The sequence below is a fragment of the Taurulus bubalis genome, assembly GCF_910589615.1.
Source record: "Taurulus bubalis genome assembly, chromosome: 17".
Lineage (NCBI taxonomy): Eukaryota > Metazoa > Chordata > Actinopteri > Perciformes > Cottidae > Taurulus > Taurulus bubalis.
Genome location: NC_136605.1, coordinates 22,757,680 through 22,773,957, shown reverse-complemented (window position 1 = coordinate 22,773,957; position 16,278 = coordinate 22,757,680). Strand labels below are relative to the sequence as shown.

Here is a 16,278-nt window from a genome sequence, read left to right as displayed (position 1 = left end):
CTGTTCTTTAATGTAGGCTGGTATTCGTGGTCATTGGAGGAAGTAGTCACATGTTCCTGCATAAACTCTCGCTATCATCGAATGAATCGTATTTTTTTGAGATATGCATTTTTGTGACTATGACATTCAGGGTTTGATTGATTAGTTTATGACCGATTTGAATGCTTGCACTTAATAGTCAAACAGACAAGCAGGGGATGCTTTAGGGCGGGGCTACAAGGTGATTGACAGGTCTCTACCTCGCTCCTCCTCAGGTCACTTCCTGTTCACCGGTTGCAAAAAAGACGAACTCGAGGCTTCAAAACATCCACAGACCAACGGGTGACGTCACGACGACGACGTCCACTTCTTCTATAAAGTCTGCGGCCACAGATTTAGCAAAAAGAAAAAGACCCGAAAAAAGAAAGAAAGCGAGTCGAGTGGAAAAGCGGCTTTATTCTGTGTATGCAAGTGTGTGTGACTGCCTTGAGATCAGCTGTCACTCAAGAGGAGGAGGGAGGAGGAGGAGGGGGGGGGGGGGAGGGGGGGGGGGACGACGAGGAGGGGGAAGAAGGAGGGAGGGAGGAGGAGGAAGGAGGAAAGAAGAAGAAGAAGAAGTGATGGAATTGCAGCTACAGTAGCTGAGCCGCGCCTCAGATTGCAGCTCTTGATAAAGAAAGTATCTGATAGGCAATCAGACTCGAGGCCGGAGAGGATTTGAGCGTTTTTTATTTTTTTGGGCCGACTATGGATCGGCCCGCTTGTTTATCTCCTCACCAATCTTCGAGGGGGCTGATGGGATTTCTTTGGCATCAGATGCGTCTCCGATATTACAAGTAAACACTATTCACAATGAACAGAAAAGGCGGGAAAACGTGAAGCCGAGCAAAGACGTCGTTGATGTAAAAGTAATACAAATGTTTATATTGATATAAAACTGAGAAAATGTGCAGATTCTCACGTTAAAGAGGCAGAAACATCTGCTCTGTGCAACAAACATTGATTTATTGATTATTAAAGTTATTTCTCTCACAGTTTCAGCTCTAATTAAAGCGACTCAAAGCAGTCTTTGCCGTGTCGAGACGTTCGGAAGAGGAGCGGCTCTACAGACGTTCCCGTAAATCAGAGTGAAGACGTCTCCTCGGCCTCTCGGCGCAACGCCTTTACGGCCGGCGGTAAAACGACGGCTTCCTCTTTGTGGTGATTTATGAACGTTCCTCTCTTCCTCTCCGCAGACCGTCTTCACCCTCCTGCTGGGACCCTTCACCTTCTTCAGCGCCCAGAAGACCAAATACCTGCAGATCCTCACCTCCCTCATGCGCTGGATCGGTAAGGAGACGCTGGAGAGGAGGTTCTCTCCAGAAGATTAATTAAAATAAACATATATGAACAAAAGAATAACAAGTATTAAGTGATGCTGACACTATTGCATAAAATAATACAATATAAAGAAGAGTAGGGTAAATGAATAAAGTAAAAAAATCAACTAAAATAAGTTACAAAAGATATCAAAAAAATCGAACGTGTATAAGAAATTATATTAACACCAGTTCCTAATAGAGACTAATAATAATAATATAGAAAATGTATATGGAGAGTTAAGAAATACGTTATATTGCACGCAGTATAATAAAAATACTATTGCACATGATATTGAAATGTAATTGTAGATGAGGTGGTTGTTATTGTTGGAAGGGATTTAGCTGTCCTTCTTTCCTTCTTTCCTTCTTTCCTTCTTTCTTCCCTTTCACAATGTCCCTTTGGTTTCTTCTGCCTCCTTTTCTTCTGATGTATATCCCCCTCCCTCTCTCTCTCTCTCTCTCTCCTCCTCCCCCTCCCTCCCTCTCTCTCCTCCTCCCCCACCCTCGGGTGCTCGGTCTGTCCATCACGGTCTCTCCTGCTCTCTGTCTTTGATTCTCATCTCCTCTCCTTCCTCAGGCCTGACAGGCTTGACAGTCCAGAGCTTGATTGGACCGTCACTCACTCACGGGAAAATAAACCTGCTGCCGCCGTTAAAATCACAACGCTAGCACACTATGCTAGTACGCCACGCTAGTACGCTATGCTAGTACGCCACGCTAGCACGCTATGCTAGCACGCCACGCTATGCTAGCACGCTTAAACAGCACACAAACACAGCAGCATCCACATGGTGTCCACTGAGCGGCTCCTTTACTTCTTTACTACTCTCTCCATCACTCATTCACTCCTTCACACCTTCACTCCTTCACACCTTCACTCCTTCACACCTTCACTCCTTCACACCTTCACTCCTTCACACCTTCACTCCTTCACACCTTCACTCCATCACACCTTCACTCCATCTCTTATCACTCATTCACTCCTTCACACCTTAACTTCTGTGCGTTAAGTTACTTGTTTATATTTGTGGTTTCGTTTCTTTAGTTTAATTTAGTATAATGTATTTAAAATATGCTGAACATTTAAAAAGTGCTCCATCAAACATCGTGACCAAAGTCAAACATTTCCTCCTGAAGCCGCTTCATGTGGTTTTGTTTGATTTCATGAATGTCACTAAATAAAATGAATGAATGAGGAGAGCGTCGTCAGAAAGGTTAGCGTGCTCCTGAGTGATGATGTTAAGAGACGTAAAGGTGAAGCATCTGATGAGTGATGGAGTCAGAGTCCTTCTCTACATCTGCTCCCTGTGTTTAAGTCTTTATGTGAACCTGAAGAGGTTCATGTATTCATTTCCTCCTTGTGTTTTTAAGGTGCTTTTATGCCGTTAATATGAACAGCGACAGCATTGATCCCTCAACGCTCATTGGCTGTCTGAACGCTCCCTCAGCTCACAGCCGACGAGCTAAAGACGTGAACTATGACAACATGAGTCATTTTAACTGGATAGTTTTGTGTTAACATCTTTGAATTCAATAATTATAATGGCATTTATATACATAGCACTTTAAATGGTGGGAGGACCTCGCCAGTCTGAGTCAGGGAGGTTTTTCCAGAGGGAAACAACAAAACGTACGTTAAGTTTAGGCAACAAAACGTACGCTAAGTTTAGGCAACAAAACGTACGTTAAGTTTAGTCAACAAAACGTACGTTAAGTTTAGTCAACAAAACGTACGTTAAGTTTAGTCAACAAAACGTACGCTAAGTTTAGGCAACAAAACGTACGCTAAGTTTAGTCAACAAAACGTACGCTAAGTTTAGTCAACAAAACGTACGCTAAATTTAGTCAACAAAACGTACGTTAAGTTTAGTCAACAAAACGTACGTTAAGTTTAGTCAACAAAACGTACGTTAAGTTTAGTCAACAAAACGTACGTTAAGTTTAGTCAACAAAACGTACGTTAAGTTTAGTCAACAAAACGTACGTTAAGTTTAGTCAACAAAACGTACGCTAAGTTTAGGCAACAAAACGTACGCTAAGTTTAGGCAACAAAACGTACGCTAAGTTTAGGCAACAAAACGTACGCTAAGTTTAGGCAACAAAACGTACGCTAAGTTTAGTCAACAAAACGTACGTTAAGTTTAGGCAACAAAACGTGCGCTAAGTTTAGGCAACAAAACGTGCGCTAAGTTTAGGCAACAAAACGTGCGCTAAGTTTAGGCAACAAAACGTGCGCTAAGTTTAGGCAGCAAAACGTACGCCAAGTTTAGGCAGCAAAACGTGCGCCAAGTTTAGGCAACAAAACGTACGTTAAGGTTAGTCAACAAATATGTTAAGTTTAGTCAACAAAACCACTTAAGGTTTTGTAAAAAACATTGTGGTTGGGCTTAAAATAACTACGTATGTTTTCGGTCTCAAGGCCCATAAGTGGTCTTTTTTTAAATATATTTAACTACGTCACTTGGTCCGCCATTGCGTCGTCACGTGGATTAGTTTAACTCGTTAAATGATCGAGTATTTGATCCTAATCGACTTTCATTGGGATTATTTTTGTCCTGAGCGACACAAAAAAACCTGGAAAAACCGACAATGAACAGAAAAAGAATCGGAGACTTCTTTGTGACACTGACACTAAACAGTTAATACGGCGGAGGAAATAATTCATTGGGGTTGGAGCTGATAACGGCTCCTCTGCTTCGGCATGTCGGAGGCAGCGTCGCACCATCGCTCGGGTTTGTTGTGCGCTCGCTGGACGAGAAGGTGACGAGGCTGAGAGACAGGGCCAGAGGGCGGGACCTCGACACGCCGGGCGGCTGCCAACCCTGACCCCCGACACGACACCCGGCACCACCACGTCGCCCTCACAGGGCAGGAGGTCGTACATTCACTGCAGAGGGTTTCAAAGTAAACAACGCTCAGAGAGCCAGGAACACTGAACACAGCTTCCTCATTCTGGAGAGCACGAGTCGTTTAGTGGGAAAAACAAACAAAACAAACCCTGCAGATGAAGAGTGGAGGTAAAGCTGCAGTGAAGAACCTGCAAACACTCTGAGCGTCAGACGAAGGCATCGCCGTGTGAACGGCTAAACGATGCCGGAGCCGTTCAACTGAACGCCTCTTCACTGAACACTGAACGCTGAACGTCTCTTCACTGAACGCCTCTTCACTGAACACTGAACGCCTCTTCACTGAACACTGAACACTGAACGCCTCTTCACTGAACACTGAACGCCTCTTCACTGAACACTGAACGTCTCTTCACTGAACACTGAACGCTGAACGTCTCTTCACTGAACGCTGAACGTCTCTTCACTGAACGCCTCTTCACTGAACACTGAACGCCTCTTCACTGAACACTGAACGCCTCTTCACTGAACACTGAACGTCTCTTCACTGAACACTGAACGCTGAACGTCTCTTCACTGAACGCTGAACGTCTCTTCACTGAACGCCTCTTCACTGAACACTGAACGCCTCTTCACTGAACACTGTACGCTGAACGTCTCTACACTGAACGCTGAACGTTGAACGTCTCGGAGCCTCAAAGTAAACGTCTGAACAGAGACGACCAGCTGAGCTACAAAACATTCTTCTACTCAGAACTAAGACGTCTCCTCACGGCTCTGAGCCAGAGTCAGAAGATCTCTCTGCTTATTCTGTGGAAACGTCCTCACTCACTCACTTCTTCACTCCTTCACTCCTTCCTTCACTACTTCACTCCTTCCTTCACTCCTTCACACCTTCTTTCACTTCTTCACTCCTTCCTTCACACCTTCACTCCTTCCTTCACTCCTTTACTCCTTCACACCTTCACTTCTTTACTCCTTCCTTAACTCCTTCCTTCACTTCTTCAGTCACACCTTCACTCCTTCCTTCACTCGTTCACTCCTTCCTTCACTTCTTCACTCCTTCCTTCACACCTTCACTCCTTCACTCACTCCTTCACTTCAACCTTCACTCCTTGACTTCTTCACTCCTACCTTCACTCCTTCACACCTTCTTTCACTCCTTCACACCTTCACTCCTTCACACCTTCACTTCTTCACTCCTTCACACCTTCACTCCTTCCTTCACTCCTTCACTCCTTCACACCTTCACTCCTTCACACCTTCACTCCTTCACTCCTTCACACCTTCACTCCTTCACACCTTCACTCCTTCACACCTTCACTCCTTCCTTCACTCCTTCACACCTTCACTCCTTCACACCTTCACTCCTTCACACCTTTACTCCTTCATTCACTCCTTCCTTTACTCCTTCACTCCTTCCTTTGCTCCTTCCTTCACTCCTTAACTCCTTCCTTCACTCCTTAACTCCTTCACTCCTTCCTTCACACCTTCACTCCTTTACTCCCTTCTTCACTCATTCCTTCACACCTTAACTCCTTCACTCCCTCCTTCACTCCTTCACTCCTCCGCTTTTTTGTTTGAATTTCTTTGCACTTTCTCCTTGACATTAAAAGGTCTTTATTCTTTTCATCAATGTCCAGAAATCCACATAAAATCCCTTTTTGATTTGTTATGTGAATAAAACCTGTGAGGGGATGAATAGTTTTATAGCTGCTGCACCTGTAAGCTGTTCTTGTATTCAACATTTTATAGTTTATAATAAACACAAAAAGGTAAGCTTGATTTTTCCCTAATATAATCGGTTTAATAATAATAAACGGTGTTATTTGAGAACACATCTTGTGTTGTTGCTGAGCGTAACGCAGCAGCGTCTCGTCGTCCGGCACCGATAAAGAAACGTCTGAGTTAAAGAGCCGGCGCTCCAGTGGTGCGAGCGACTCTCCATCCGTCTCACGGCTCACTCACTTACTGCGGAGCGGAGCAACGGCCCGCGGGGATCTCCACAGCTGCCCAGTGCCAATCTCTAGTTTCATTTTGAAGGTCGTGTGGGGGGGCGGAGTCACGGGCAGGTGAAATATGAGCAGGTCTGAATGGAGCGGACCGCCTGAAAAACACGGCTCAGGTCCTGAAACATCACTTTAACCCTCAGATGTCTTTCTGTCTTGGTTTATAAGATTTAGTTAAACTCAAAGAGATGCTTTCGTCCTCGGCCGACAACGGTTCCCGTAAAGGTGTCATACAGGTGTCATACAGGTGACATAAAGGTGTCATAAAGGTGACATAAAGGTGTCATACAGGTGACATAAAGGTGTCATACAGGTGTCATACAGGTGTCATAAAGGTGTCATACAGGTGTCATACAGGTGTCATACATGTGTCATACAGGTGACATACAGGTCAACTGCTCCACAGATCCAGGTGTGTGTCACTGACTGTGTGTGACATAACGGAGACATAAAGGAGACATAAAGGACATATAACGGTAACATAACGATGACATAACGGTGACATAACGGTGACATAAAGGAGACATACGGTGACATAAAGGAGACATACGGTGACATAAAGGAGACATACGGTGACATAAAGGAGACATAAAGGAGACATAAAGGTGACATAACGGTGACATACGGTGACATAAAGGAGACATAAAGGAGACATACTGTGACATAACGGTGACATACGGTGACATAAAGGAGACATAAAGGAGACATAAAGGAGACATACGGTGACATAAAGGAGACATAAAGGAGACATAAAGGAGACATAAAGGTGACATAACGGTGACATACGGTGACATAAAGGAGACATAAAGGAGACATAAAGGAGACATACTGTGACATAACGGTAACATAACGGTGACATAAAGGAGACATAAAGGAGACATAAAGGAGACATAAAGGAGACATAACGGTGACATAAAGGAGACATAACGGTGACATAACAGTGACATAAAGGAGACATAAAGGAGACATCCCGTTGTCGGCCGAGGACGAAAGCGTCTCTTTGAGTTTAACTAAATCTTAAAAGTGATCCTCGTTCTCTGCTCTCACAGCCCTTCAGTCCTTCAGCCCTTCATTCCTTCATTCCTTCATTCCTTCAGTCCTTCAGTGCTTCAGTCCTTCATCCCTTCAGCCCTTCATTCCTTCATTCCTTCATCCCTTCATCCCTTCAGTCCTTCAGCCCTTCTTCGTATCGACGTCTCTGAGTAATGAGCAGTTGACTTCCTGCTGGAGGAGTTCCTGGGTGATTAGAGGAACGTCGGTGATCAATAGGACGCTTCCCCCGGGGAGGAAGCTTTTAATTATGGTCGCTGACCTCCTGGTTTACCTGAGGAAGCACCTCCAGCCTGGAGAAGACGTTAGTTCATGCGTTTGCAGTTTAAACGTGCGGAGACAGACAAAAAAATACTACCAGTTTTTCCACGTTGCTTTTTTAAAATAAACTATTGCTTCACTCATGACAAGAATCTTTTGCACTTTTAATTGAATAAATGCCGTTTTGGTTTAATACATTTTTCATTGTCCATAATTAAGATGATATATAATAATACTAATTATAATGCTGAGTTTACAGGTTGACTAAATTATTCCCCTTTTGCATTCATTAAGGAGACGTTTCATGTGAATATCAATTAAAAGTGAAATATTGTCAATATAGCGTAACCCACTTATTTCATAATATGCTGTCTCAGAGACTTCTTTAATTTAAGTGTAATGTGACGGACCAAAGATGGCCGCCTTCAGGTCGACCAAATTATGTTTCATTATCTACTAATGTAAAGTTTACTTTAACACTTTTGCCTAATTGGTCGATTTCTTTGTCTAGAAATGTCAAACAATAGATGATGAAAAAAAGAAAGCATTGACATTTGTTATTTTATGCATCAGAGAGTTGAGGGTGCATGTTGGGTATATTTTTTATCCGTGGACGGCGTGCCGGTTCTCGGCTCTGCGGCTAATTGTTGTTTCCATGAAGCCGTCAGAGTTCGGCCGCCTGCTGTGCGGCTCCGTGCCGTGTTTGCTGATCTGAGATCACACGAGTCGTTGCGAGGCGAAGCCGCCACTTATCGCCCACAACAAAAAATAAATGAATAAACACATCAGCCGCCCGCAAGCGCCGGTCCTGAAGAGGTGACGTGATGGAGCTCTGCTCCACAGCAAGAAGTGCTGAAAACCCCGGCGAGAACCGGGCGGAGAGCCAGGGCTGCTAATTAGCTGAGAGGTTATCCACGAGCGCTCGAGGAGAGGCTCTCTTAATTAACGATGGGATGATTGCTCTGCTCCGAAACCACGAGAGGCGGACATGTTTAAATTGGCAAACAAGGAGAGAAAACAGTCGTAGCCAGAAGCTCATCGTTTTCTCAGAGTTTAAAACAGTCGCAGTGGTGTTTCACTCAAGCATTAAAGCACGGATAAGAGCATGTGTTAAAGCTGCATTCTCTCTCCTGACCACCAGGAGGAGAGTCCTCTGGTTGTATAGAAGTCTATGCTTCATGTGTTAAAGCTGCATTCTCTCTCCTGACCACCAGGAGGAGAGTCCTCTGGTTGTATAGAAGTCTATGCTTCATGTGTTAAAGCTGCATTCTCTCTCCTGACCACCAGGAGGAGAGTCCTTTGGTTGTATAGAAGTCTATGCTTCATGTGTTAAAGCTGCATTCTCTCTCCTGACCACCAGGAGGAGAGTCCTCTGGTTGTATAGAAGTCTATGCTTCATGTGTTAAAGCCGCATTCTCTCTCCTGACCACCAGGAGACGACTCCTCTGGTTGTATAGAAGTCTATGCTTCATGTGTTAAAGCTGCATTCTCTCTCCTGACCACCAGGAGGAGAGTCCTTTGGTTGTATAGAAGTCTATGCTTCATGTGTTAAAGCCGCATTCTCTCTCCTGACCACCAGGGGGCGACTCCTCTAGTTGTATAGAAGTCTATGCTTCATGTGTTAAAGCTGCATTCTCGCTCCTGACCACCAGGGGGTGACTCCAATGGTTGTATAGAAGTCTATGCTTCATGTGTTAAAGCTGCATTCTCTCTCCTGACCACCAGGGGGTGACTCCAATGGTTGTATAGAAATCTATGCTTCATGTGTTAAAGCTGCATTCTCTCTCCTGACCACCAGGGGGCGACTCCTCTGGTTGTATAGAAGTCTATGCTTCATGTGTTGAAGCTGCATTCTCTCTCCTGACCACTAGGGGGTGACTCCAATGGCTGTATAGAAGTCTATATAGATGACTCTACTTCTCTTGATGTATTCCCTCAGTAAACATTGTAAACATGAGTTTATGTCTCAATCTCTAGTTTCAAGTCTTCTTCAATACAGCATGATGTTCATTTAGTAAGTTATGGTCATTTAGAGTCAAACAGACCATAAAGCAGGAGATGCTTTAGGGCGGGGCTACAAGGTGATTGACAGGTCTCTACCAGAGCCCTATACGGCAGTCCAGATATGGTCACTTCCTGTTCAATGGTTGCGTGAAAGTCTTGACTACCTCCTCTTCTTCTATACAGTCTATTTAATGTGTAAAGGTCGTTCTCTGCTTAGCAGCAACACCTTTGTTTGCCACCGGCGGGAAAGCAGCTGTGGGCGTCGCCTCCGGAGGGTTGTTGGAAGTCGCTCCCACACAAGGTCACTGCCGGGTCTACAGGTGATGCACATCGCGGCCCCGCAGGATATGGACGGGCGGTAATTGAGTGGACGTGATGTGTGGCTGTTCGACACCGGCTCAGTTTACTCACTTCCTGCTGTGGTGCGTTCAGGGCAGGAGGGTGGGGGCGGGGCCAAAGCGTGTCGATTTGAAAGTGCATGTAATCACTACATCCTGACCGACGCCTGCAGAGGGTAATGACTCATCCCGAGGGAGGGGGAGGGTGTCGTGGGTTTGAGCCACGGATCGGCTCAGTGAAGGAGGTACTTCCTGTGTCTTAAGTGAGGAGAAAAGGGAGCAAATATAACCAGAGATCCCAATCCCTTTGTTGTTTTGTTTATTTTTATCAGCTGGGCTTCAAGGCTAAAGACAAAAATAATTTCAACCGCTCTGAATTCTAAATGTTATACTTTTTAATTTATTCGTCATCTATAGTTTATTTTGTTCTTCATAAAAACACGAAAATAAAGTATGTTTATTGATGAAGCCAAATCTTGTCTTTGGTAGTTTAAATGACCTTCGTTGGTTCTTTGTTAGCGGTGATGCTAGCATTACTAGCCTCGTCCTGTTGGTTCGCCGTTAGCGGTGATGCTAACGTTACTAGCCCTCCTGTTGATTCTCCGTTAGCGGTGATGCTAATGTTACTAGCTCTCCTCCTGTTGATTCTTCGTTAGCGGTGATGCTAATGTTACTAGCTCTCCTCCTGTTGATTCTCCGTTAGCGGTGATGCTAACGTTACTAGCTCTCCTCCTGTTGATTCTCCGTTAGCAGTGCTGCTAGCGTTACTAGCTCTTCTCCTGTTGGTTCTCTGTTAGCAGTGATGCTAACGTTCCTAGCTCTCCTCTTGTTGATTTCAACTGATTGGATGTTCACAGTGTAACATTATCAGGAAATGGATGACTAGAAAAAGCATAAATATCGATATTTCTTTACTGAATATCGTCCGATAACGGCCGTCAGTGAATCTCACGACGACGTTTAAACGTGTAATTAATCTGCAGCTCAGTTTCTTTCGGTCGAGGTGATCAAAGATGAAACGTATTATTCAGCTTTGATTCATCGCTGCAGCGAGCGCGATGAAAAGGTCACGTGACCGCTCTCCTCCTGTAGCGTCGTGACAAATGAGCACATTATGAAAAACTTCATTCTGGAGGCTTTGTTCTTGGTGCTCTCTCTCTCTCTCTCTCTCTCTCTCTCTCTCTCTCTCTCTCTCTCTCTCTCTCTCTCTCTCTCTCTCTCTGATTGACTTTCATTCCTCTTGAAGAAGTGAAGGCTACTTCCTGAGTCTTAAGTGAGATAAATGAGTCCTTTGCTTCTAATCAGCATCAACTCTTCTGATGTTTACAATAGGAAAAAAAAGAAATGTTATGCTTCTATTTTGCTATTTTGCAGGATTCTGAATATGATCTAGTTATTAACCCTTGCTGACATCAAACTGGGCGCTTACCAGTACGACCAGTCCTGCTCCATTGCTGCATCTTCAGGTCATGCACTCCCAATTAAAAAGGTGTCAGAGAGGAGAAGAGGTGGGAAGAAGACCTTTTTAAGAAGAAAAATGCAAAATATTCTCAGGTATAGCTTCTCAGATTAAATAATTGATGCTTTTTTTTGTCATTTTTGACAATAAATGTAATATCTTTCGCTTTTGGTCTGACATCATGATCGACATGACATCATGATCATCGTTGGAGAAGTTGTAAATTACATTTTCTTTAATTTAAAACATTTAAATAAATAATAAGAATAGGGCTGAAGATGTATTTATAACATTAACATCAACGTGTAATTGCTGAGCAGCATTTTGTCTTCATTGTGTTTGAAGGTTGTATTTCTGCACAGATGCAGGCCTCACTAATGTTATTGTTATATTATTTAGGGAATTACATTCCAGTGGATTGATTCAGACGGACGTTTCCAAAGACTCCAGAGCATTGTGACGTCCAAAAGCATTGAAAATCATTTTCAATCAATAGTGTTTTTATCTAATAATGCATTCTGCTTTAACTCGTGTTTGTTGGCGTTTAGCCGATAAAAGCTACATTCTCAGTCTCTGTTGTTGCTGCTCACAGAGAGACTGAGGTTGTATTCATGGAGGAAAGTTGATTTAATTACAAAAGACGTCTTGAATCCGGTGACTGTACGCTGCAGCGCTGCGTTCCTGCGCCGCGTCCTTGAAGGCTGGGCCGCTGCCCGGCGCGTGACCTCTGCAGGAGGCGGGGTCACGGTGACTCAGAGATTATTCTGGCTGTCGGCCAAAGACGCATCAAATATCAAACACTTGTGCAACAGGTTTGCAGACGTTGGCGCTGATGTGATGCTGACACGTCCTCTAGGAGTGTGCGGGGCGTGAAACCAGGGTGAGGAACGTGGACGCCTCCTCTCTGCGGCGCCAAAGCCCTCTGAGAGCTGCGTCACTAAAACAACACGAAGGAGGAAGTCCACAGCCGGCAGGATTTATTCTCTTTTAGCATCGGCAGGCTCTGTTTTTTAGTTTGGTTTCTCTCTTTAAACGCCTCAACTTCTCTTCTTTGTCCCGTTTTGTTTGGAAAGCCTTCATCACCAAACCTCTTTTCATTCTTTCATTATTTGATCACAGGACAGAAATGAAACCTGTAGACAGAATTCAAAAGAGTCATTCATCAAATCACATTATGATCAAAACCCTTCACAAATACAGAAAGTTACGCAACCTCTAAAGGGTTCTGAGAAATTGAAAATATGAGGCTGGTGTTTTGTATTTAGCATTAGCCGCTAACTGAAGACATATTTTTGAATTAATTTTGAAGCATTGCATGAGAAGAGATGTATGAAAACGCCAAGATCTTATCAAACTTCCTTTTTGTTTTTTACACTCGCTTGAGGTGTTTTTTTTGTGGGAAAAGAAACATGAAATATGATGTGGAAAAAAACGCTCATATGACTGAACGCTGGTTTCTTCTTCTTCTTTCTTCTTGTTCTTCTTCTTCTTTGGATTGCAGCCATGCATAAAGCGTAGCTTATAGCACCAAGTTCTGACAGAATTAGTTTATTCACAGATATTCAAACAGTTCACTTTTTTGTTATTTGTGTTGTTTATTTCTTTGCTGATACAGTGTCTTCTTCTTCGTCTTCAACAAAAGTATTCGTAGAAGTACTTTTCTTTTTCTTTCTTTCTCATATTTCATACAGTCCGCCCAGCATGGTGGGAATGTCATCCTCTCTCCATGCATTACGTTCCCCTGCATGAGGCACATGGCAGACTCCCAGCATGCTAATGCGTCCGCTCTGCTCCCTGCAGCCTCCTGACACGCTGGATTTACCCTCCTGAATGTTTCCATCAAAGGCAGCAGGTCTCTCTGAGTGCATGGAGGCTGTAGAAGCATTTTTCTGCCTGTGTGTGACAAATTATGGTGCGAGAGGCGCCGCCTAAAGTCAGCCCGCGTTTAAAGGACGCGCCCGCTGATGAAAGTTGAGCAGCTGGCTGCCGGCCAATCGCAGGGCTGTGATGACTTAAGTCCCGGGCGTCACGGGCTGATTGAGTGGGCCGCGTGACCGCCGGCCCGTAACGCGCCCCACGCCGCGCTCAGAGCCCCTTAGCTCCGCCCCACGCCGCGCTCAGAGCCCCTTAGCTCCGCCCCACGCCACGCTCAGAGCCCCTTAGCTCCGCCCCACGCCACGCTCAGAGCCCCTTAGCTCCGCCCCACGCCAGTCGGGCCCTTTAGCTCCGCCCCATGCCGCGCTCAGAGCCCTTTAGCTCCGCCTCACGCCGGTCAGGCCTTTTAGCTCCGCCCCACGCCGGTCGGGCCTTTTAGCTCCGCCCCACGCCGCGCTCAGAGCCCCTCAGCAGAAATCAATTGGAGACGTCACCTGGCTCCAGGACTTTAAACCGGACCATGAAATGTTCCCTATTGGGTTTTTTTGGGCAGCGACCAACTGAGAAATGATTTCCGTCCACACAATGAGCGGTAAATAAGAAGAGGACGTAGTCGTCGTGATTTTTGAAGCCTTGAGTTTGACGTTTTGGTCGTCGCCATCTTGTCAAACAGGAAGTGACCATATTAGGACTGAGGAGTGATGTAGAGACGCCGTATACGTCTCTGGTGTCGACCTGTCAATCATCTTGTAGCCCCGCCCCTAAAGCGTCCCCTGCTTTATGGTCTGTTTGACTCTAAATGACCATAATTTACTAAATGAACATCATGCTGTATTGAAGAAGACTTGAAACTAGAGATTGCGACATAAACTCGTGTCTCTCTCACATCAGATGTATTTAACAAAGAATGAAACTAATCCATGTGGTGGAAATCGAATTCCTCTTTTAAGGCACTTTGATGCAACATTGTAACAAATTATAATTTAATTTCAAGCACCAACTTAATCCAGAAAGCGTTTTAAAAAGTAACCATTTTACTAGAAGTCATGAAGGTGAACTGGTTCAAATGAAGATGATGAATTCTAAATATTCCCATCGGCTGTGAAGCCAACAGATTTATTCAAAACACAATCAGCTGTTGGACACGTGCAGCTGCTGCTGTTCTGTCGTCCTCTCCTTGATCGATGGAAAGATGGGAGGCTGTGAAGGGAAAGAGGAGATTGCTTTACAAACGAGACATAAGTGACTTTGGTTGAAGGTCGTTGGGCCGAGTCTCAGGATGTTAAGTTATCATAATTACGTTGACGTTATTTATGTTGTGTATAAATTGTTACAGGTTATTTACTGGCCAAGGTCACGACAACATAAACAATTCCACCGTGTCAACATGAATCTCTTTTTAGATTAATAGAATGTAGGGCGTAGTTCATTGTGTATTTATTTGTTCCACAGTGGTGGAGTGTAAAGATATTTAGGAAGGGATGAGATGGATGAGGGGATGATTATTCATATCCATAAAGCTGTCGGTGTCCCATCAACCCCTCTGCTGCTAAGCTCCGCCCCCAGCTAGCGAATATCGATGCAGACTGAAGACAGTTAGTTAAAATTCAAAAAGTCTGTATGTTTAGAACTCTTTCTATATCCTTTTTGTTTATTTAAAGTCACACGGTTATCCTTTCAACAGATTAAAAGTTGAATCAATATAAGAAATAAAAAACAAAAGCTTTCGGAAGTTAACAAAATAAGGGCGTTACATCAAACCAGATCCTTACCTTTCACAATAAAAGCCTGAGAGGGAGCTCCAATTCACTCAGAGCATTTAATTTAACGGTAAAAATAAATGGCTTCCAGTTTTTAATGGAGCACATTTTAAATTCAGCTGCATCTAAATTATGATCAAATTAACATCCAGAATGTTTTTTGACCTTGTAGATTAAATTGTGCTTCATTTAGTTTTCTCACTTCTTGTTCTTCCGTTAAAGGTCGGGACAGCTGGTCGTTCTGTCCCAAACTTGCCAGATGTGTATTTGTCTTCACAGTTTGTTCCTGACTCCTCTTCCTCCTCCTCTTCCTCTTCCTCCTCAGCCTTCACCATGATGATCGTCTTGGCGCTCATCCGCATCGGTAAAGGCGCCGGCGAGGGCCGCCCGCCGGCCGCCTCCCTGTCCGGCGTGCCCAACCTGTTCGGGGTGTGCGTGTACTCCTTCATGTGCCAGCACTCGCTGCCCTCGCTGGTCACGCCCATCTCGGACAAGCGGCGCGTCGGCTCTCTGGTGGTGCTGGACTACGTTCTGATCCTGGCCTTCTACGCGCTGCTCTCCTTCACCGCCATCTTCTGCTTCGACAGCTCGCTGCTGCACGACATGTACACGCTGGACTTCACGGACAACTGCAGCGTGCTGGACGTGCCCTTCCTGCGCTACTTCCTGGGCCTCTTCCCGGTGTTCACCATCAGCACCAACTTCCCCATCATCGCCGTCACGCTGCGCAACAACTGGAAGACGCTGTTCCACCGGGACGGCGGCACCTACCCCTGGGTGGTGGACCGGGTGGCGTTCCCGCTCATCACCCTGGTGCCCCCCATCGTGGTGGCCTTCTGCACCCACAACCTGGAGTCCCTGGTGGGCATCACGGGGTCCTACGCCGGCACGGGCATCCAGTACATCGTGCCGGCGTGCCTGGTGTTCTTCGCCCGCCGCAGCCTGGAGCCCGCGGTGGGCCGGGACGCCGTCAACAAGCACCGCTCGCCCTTCCGCCACGCCTTCTGGGTGTGGTTCGTCTTGCTGTGGGCCGTCTCCTGCCTCCTGTTCGTCACCGCCAACATCATCCTGAACGACGTCAAGAAGTGAGGACTCCCAGAACTCTAATATCTATAAATGCATACAGAATATATATATATATATATATATATATATATATATATATATATATATATATATATATCTATCTATATCTGTTTGGCCAGTCTCTTTCCTCCTGAACACGAGGCCTTACTCGCTGCTGATTGGACAGTGTGCCTTTTCATGGTACTTTTGGTGCATTATATTACATGTAATTAAGAGTAAATTATCTAATTTGTCAAAAAGGGACCAAATG

The 16,278-nt window shown here is 45.0% G+C and overlaps 1 protein-coding gene across 2 annotated transcripts in view; it reads left to right on the top strand.

The window, feature by feature from the left end:
• tmem104 (transmembrane protein 104) overlaps positions 1–16,031 on the top strand; it is a gene marked incomplete at both ends in the record, with an annotated part of 38,493 nt that extends 22,462 nt beyond the window's left edge. For both annotated transcript variants that reach the window (XM_079233725.1, XM_079233724.1), the window contains 2 exons: positions 1,215–1,308; positions 15,268–16,031. In XM_079233725.1, coding sequence (XP_079089851.1) covers positions 1,215–1,308; positions 15,268–16,031 — 858 coding nt within the window. The remainder of the gene's footprint in view (positions 1–1,214; positions 1,309–15,267) is intronic.
• Between the last annotated feature and the right edge of the window lie 247 nt (positions 16,032–16,278).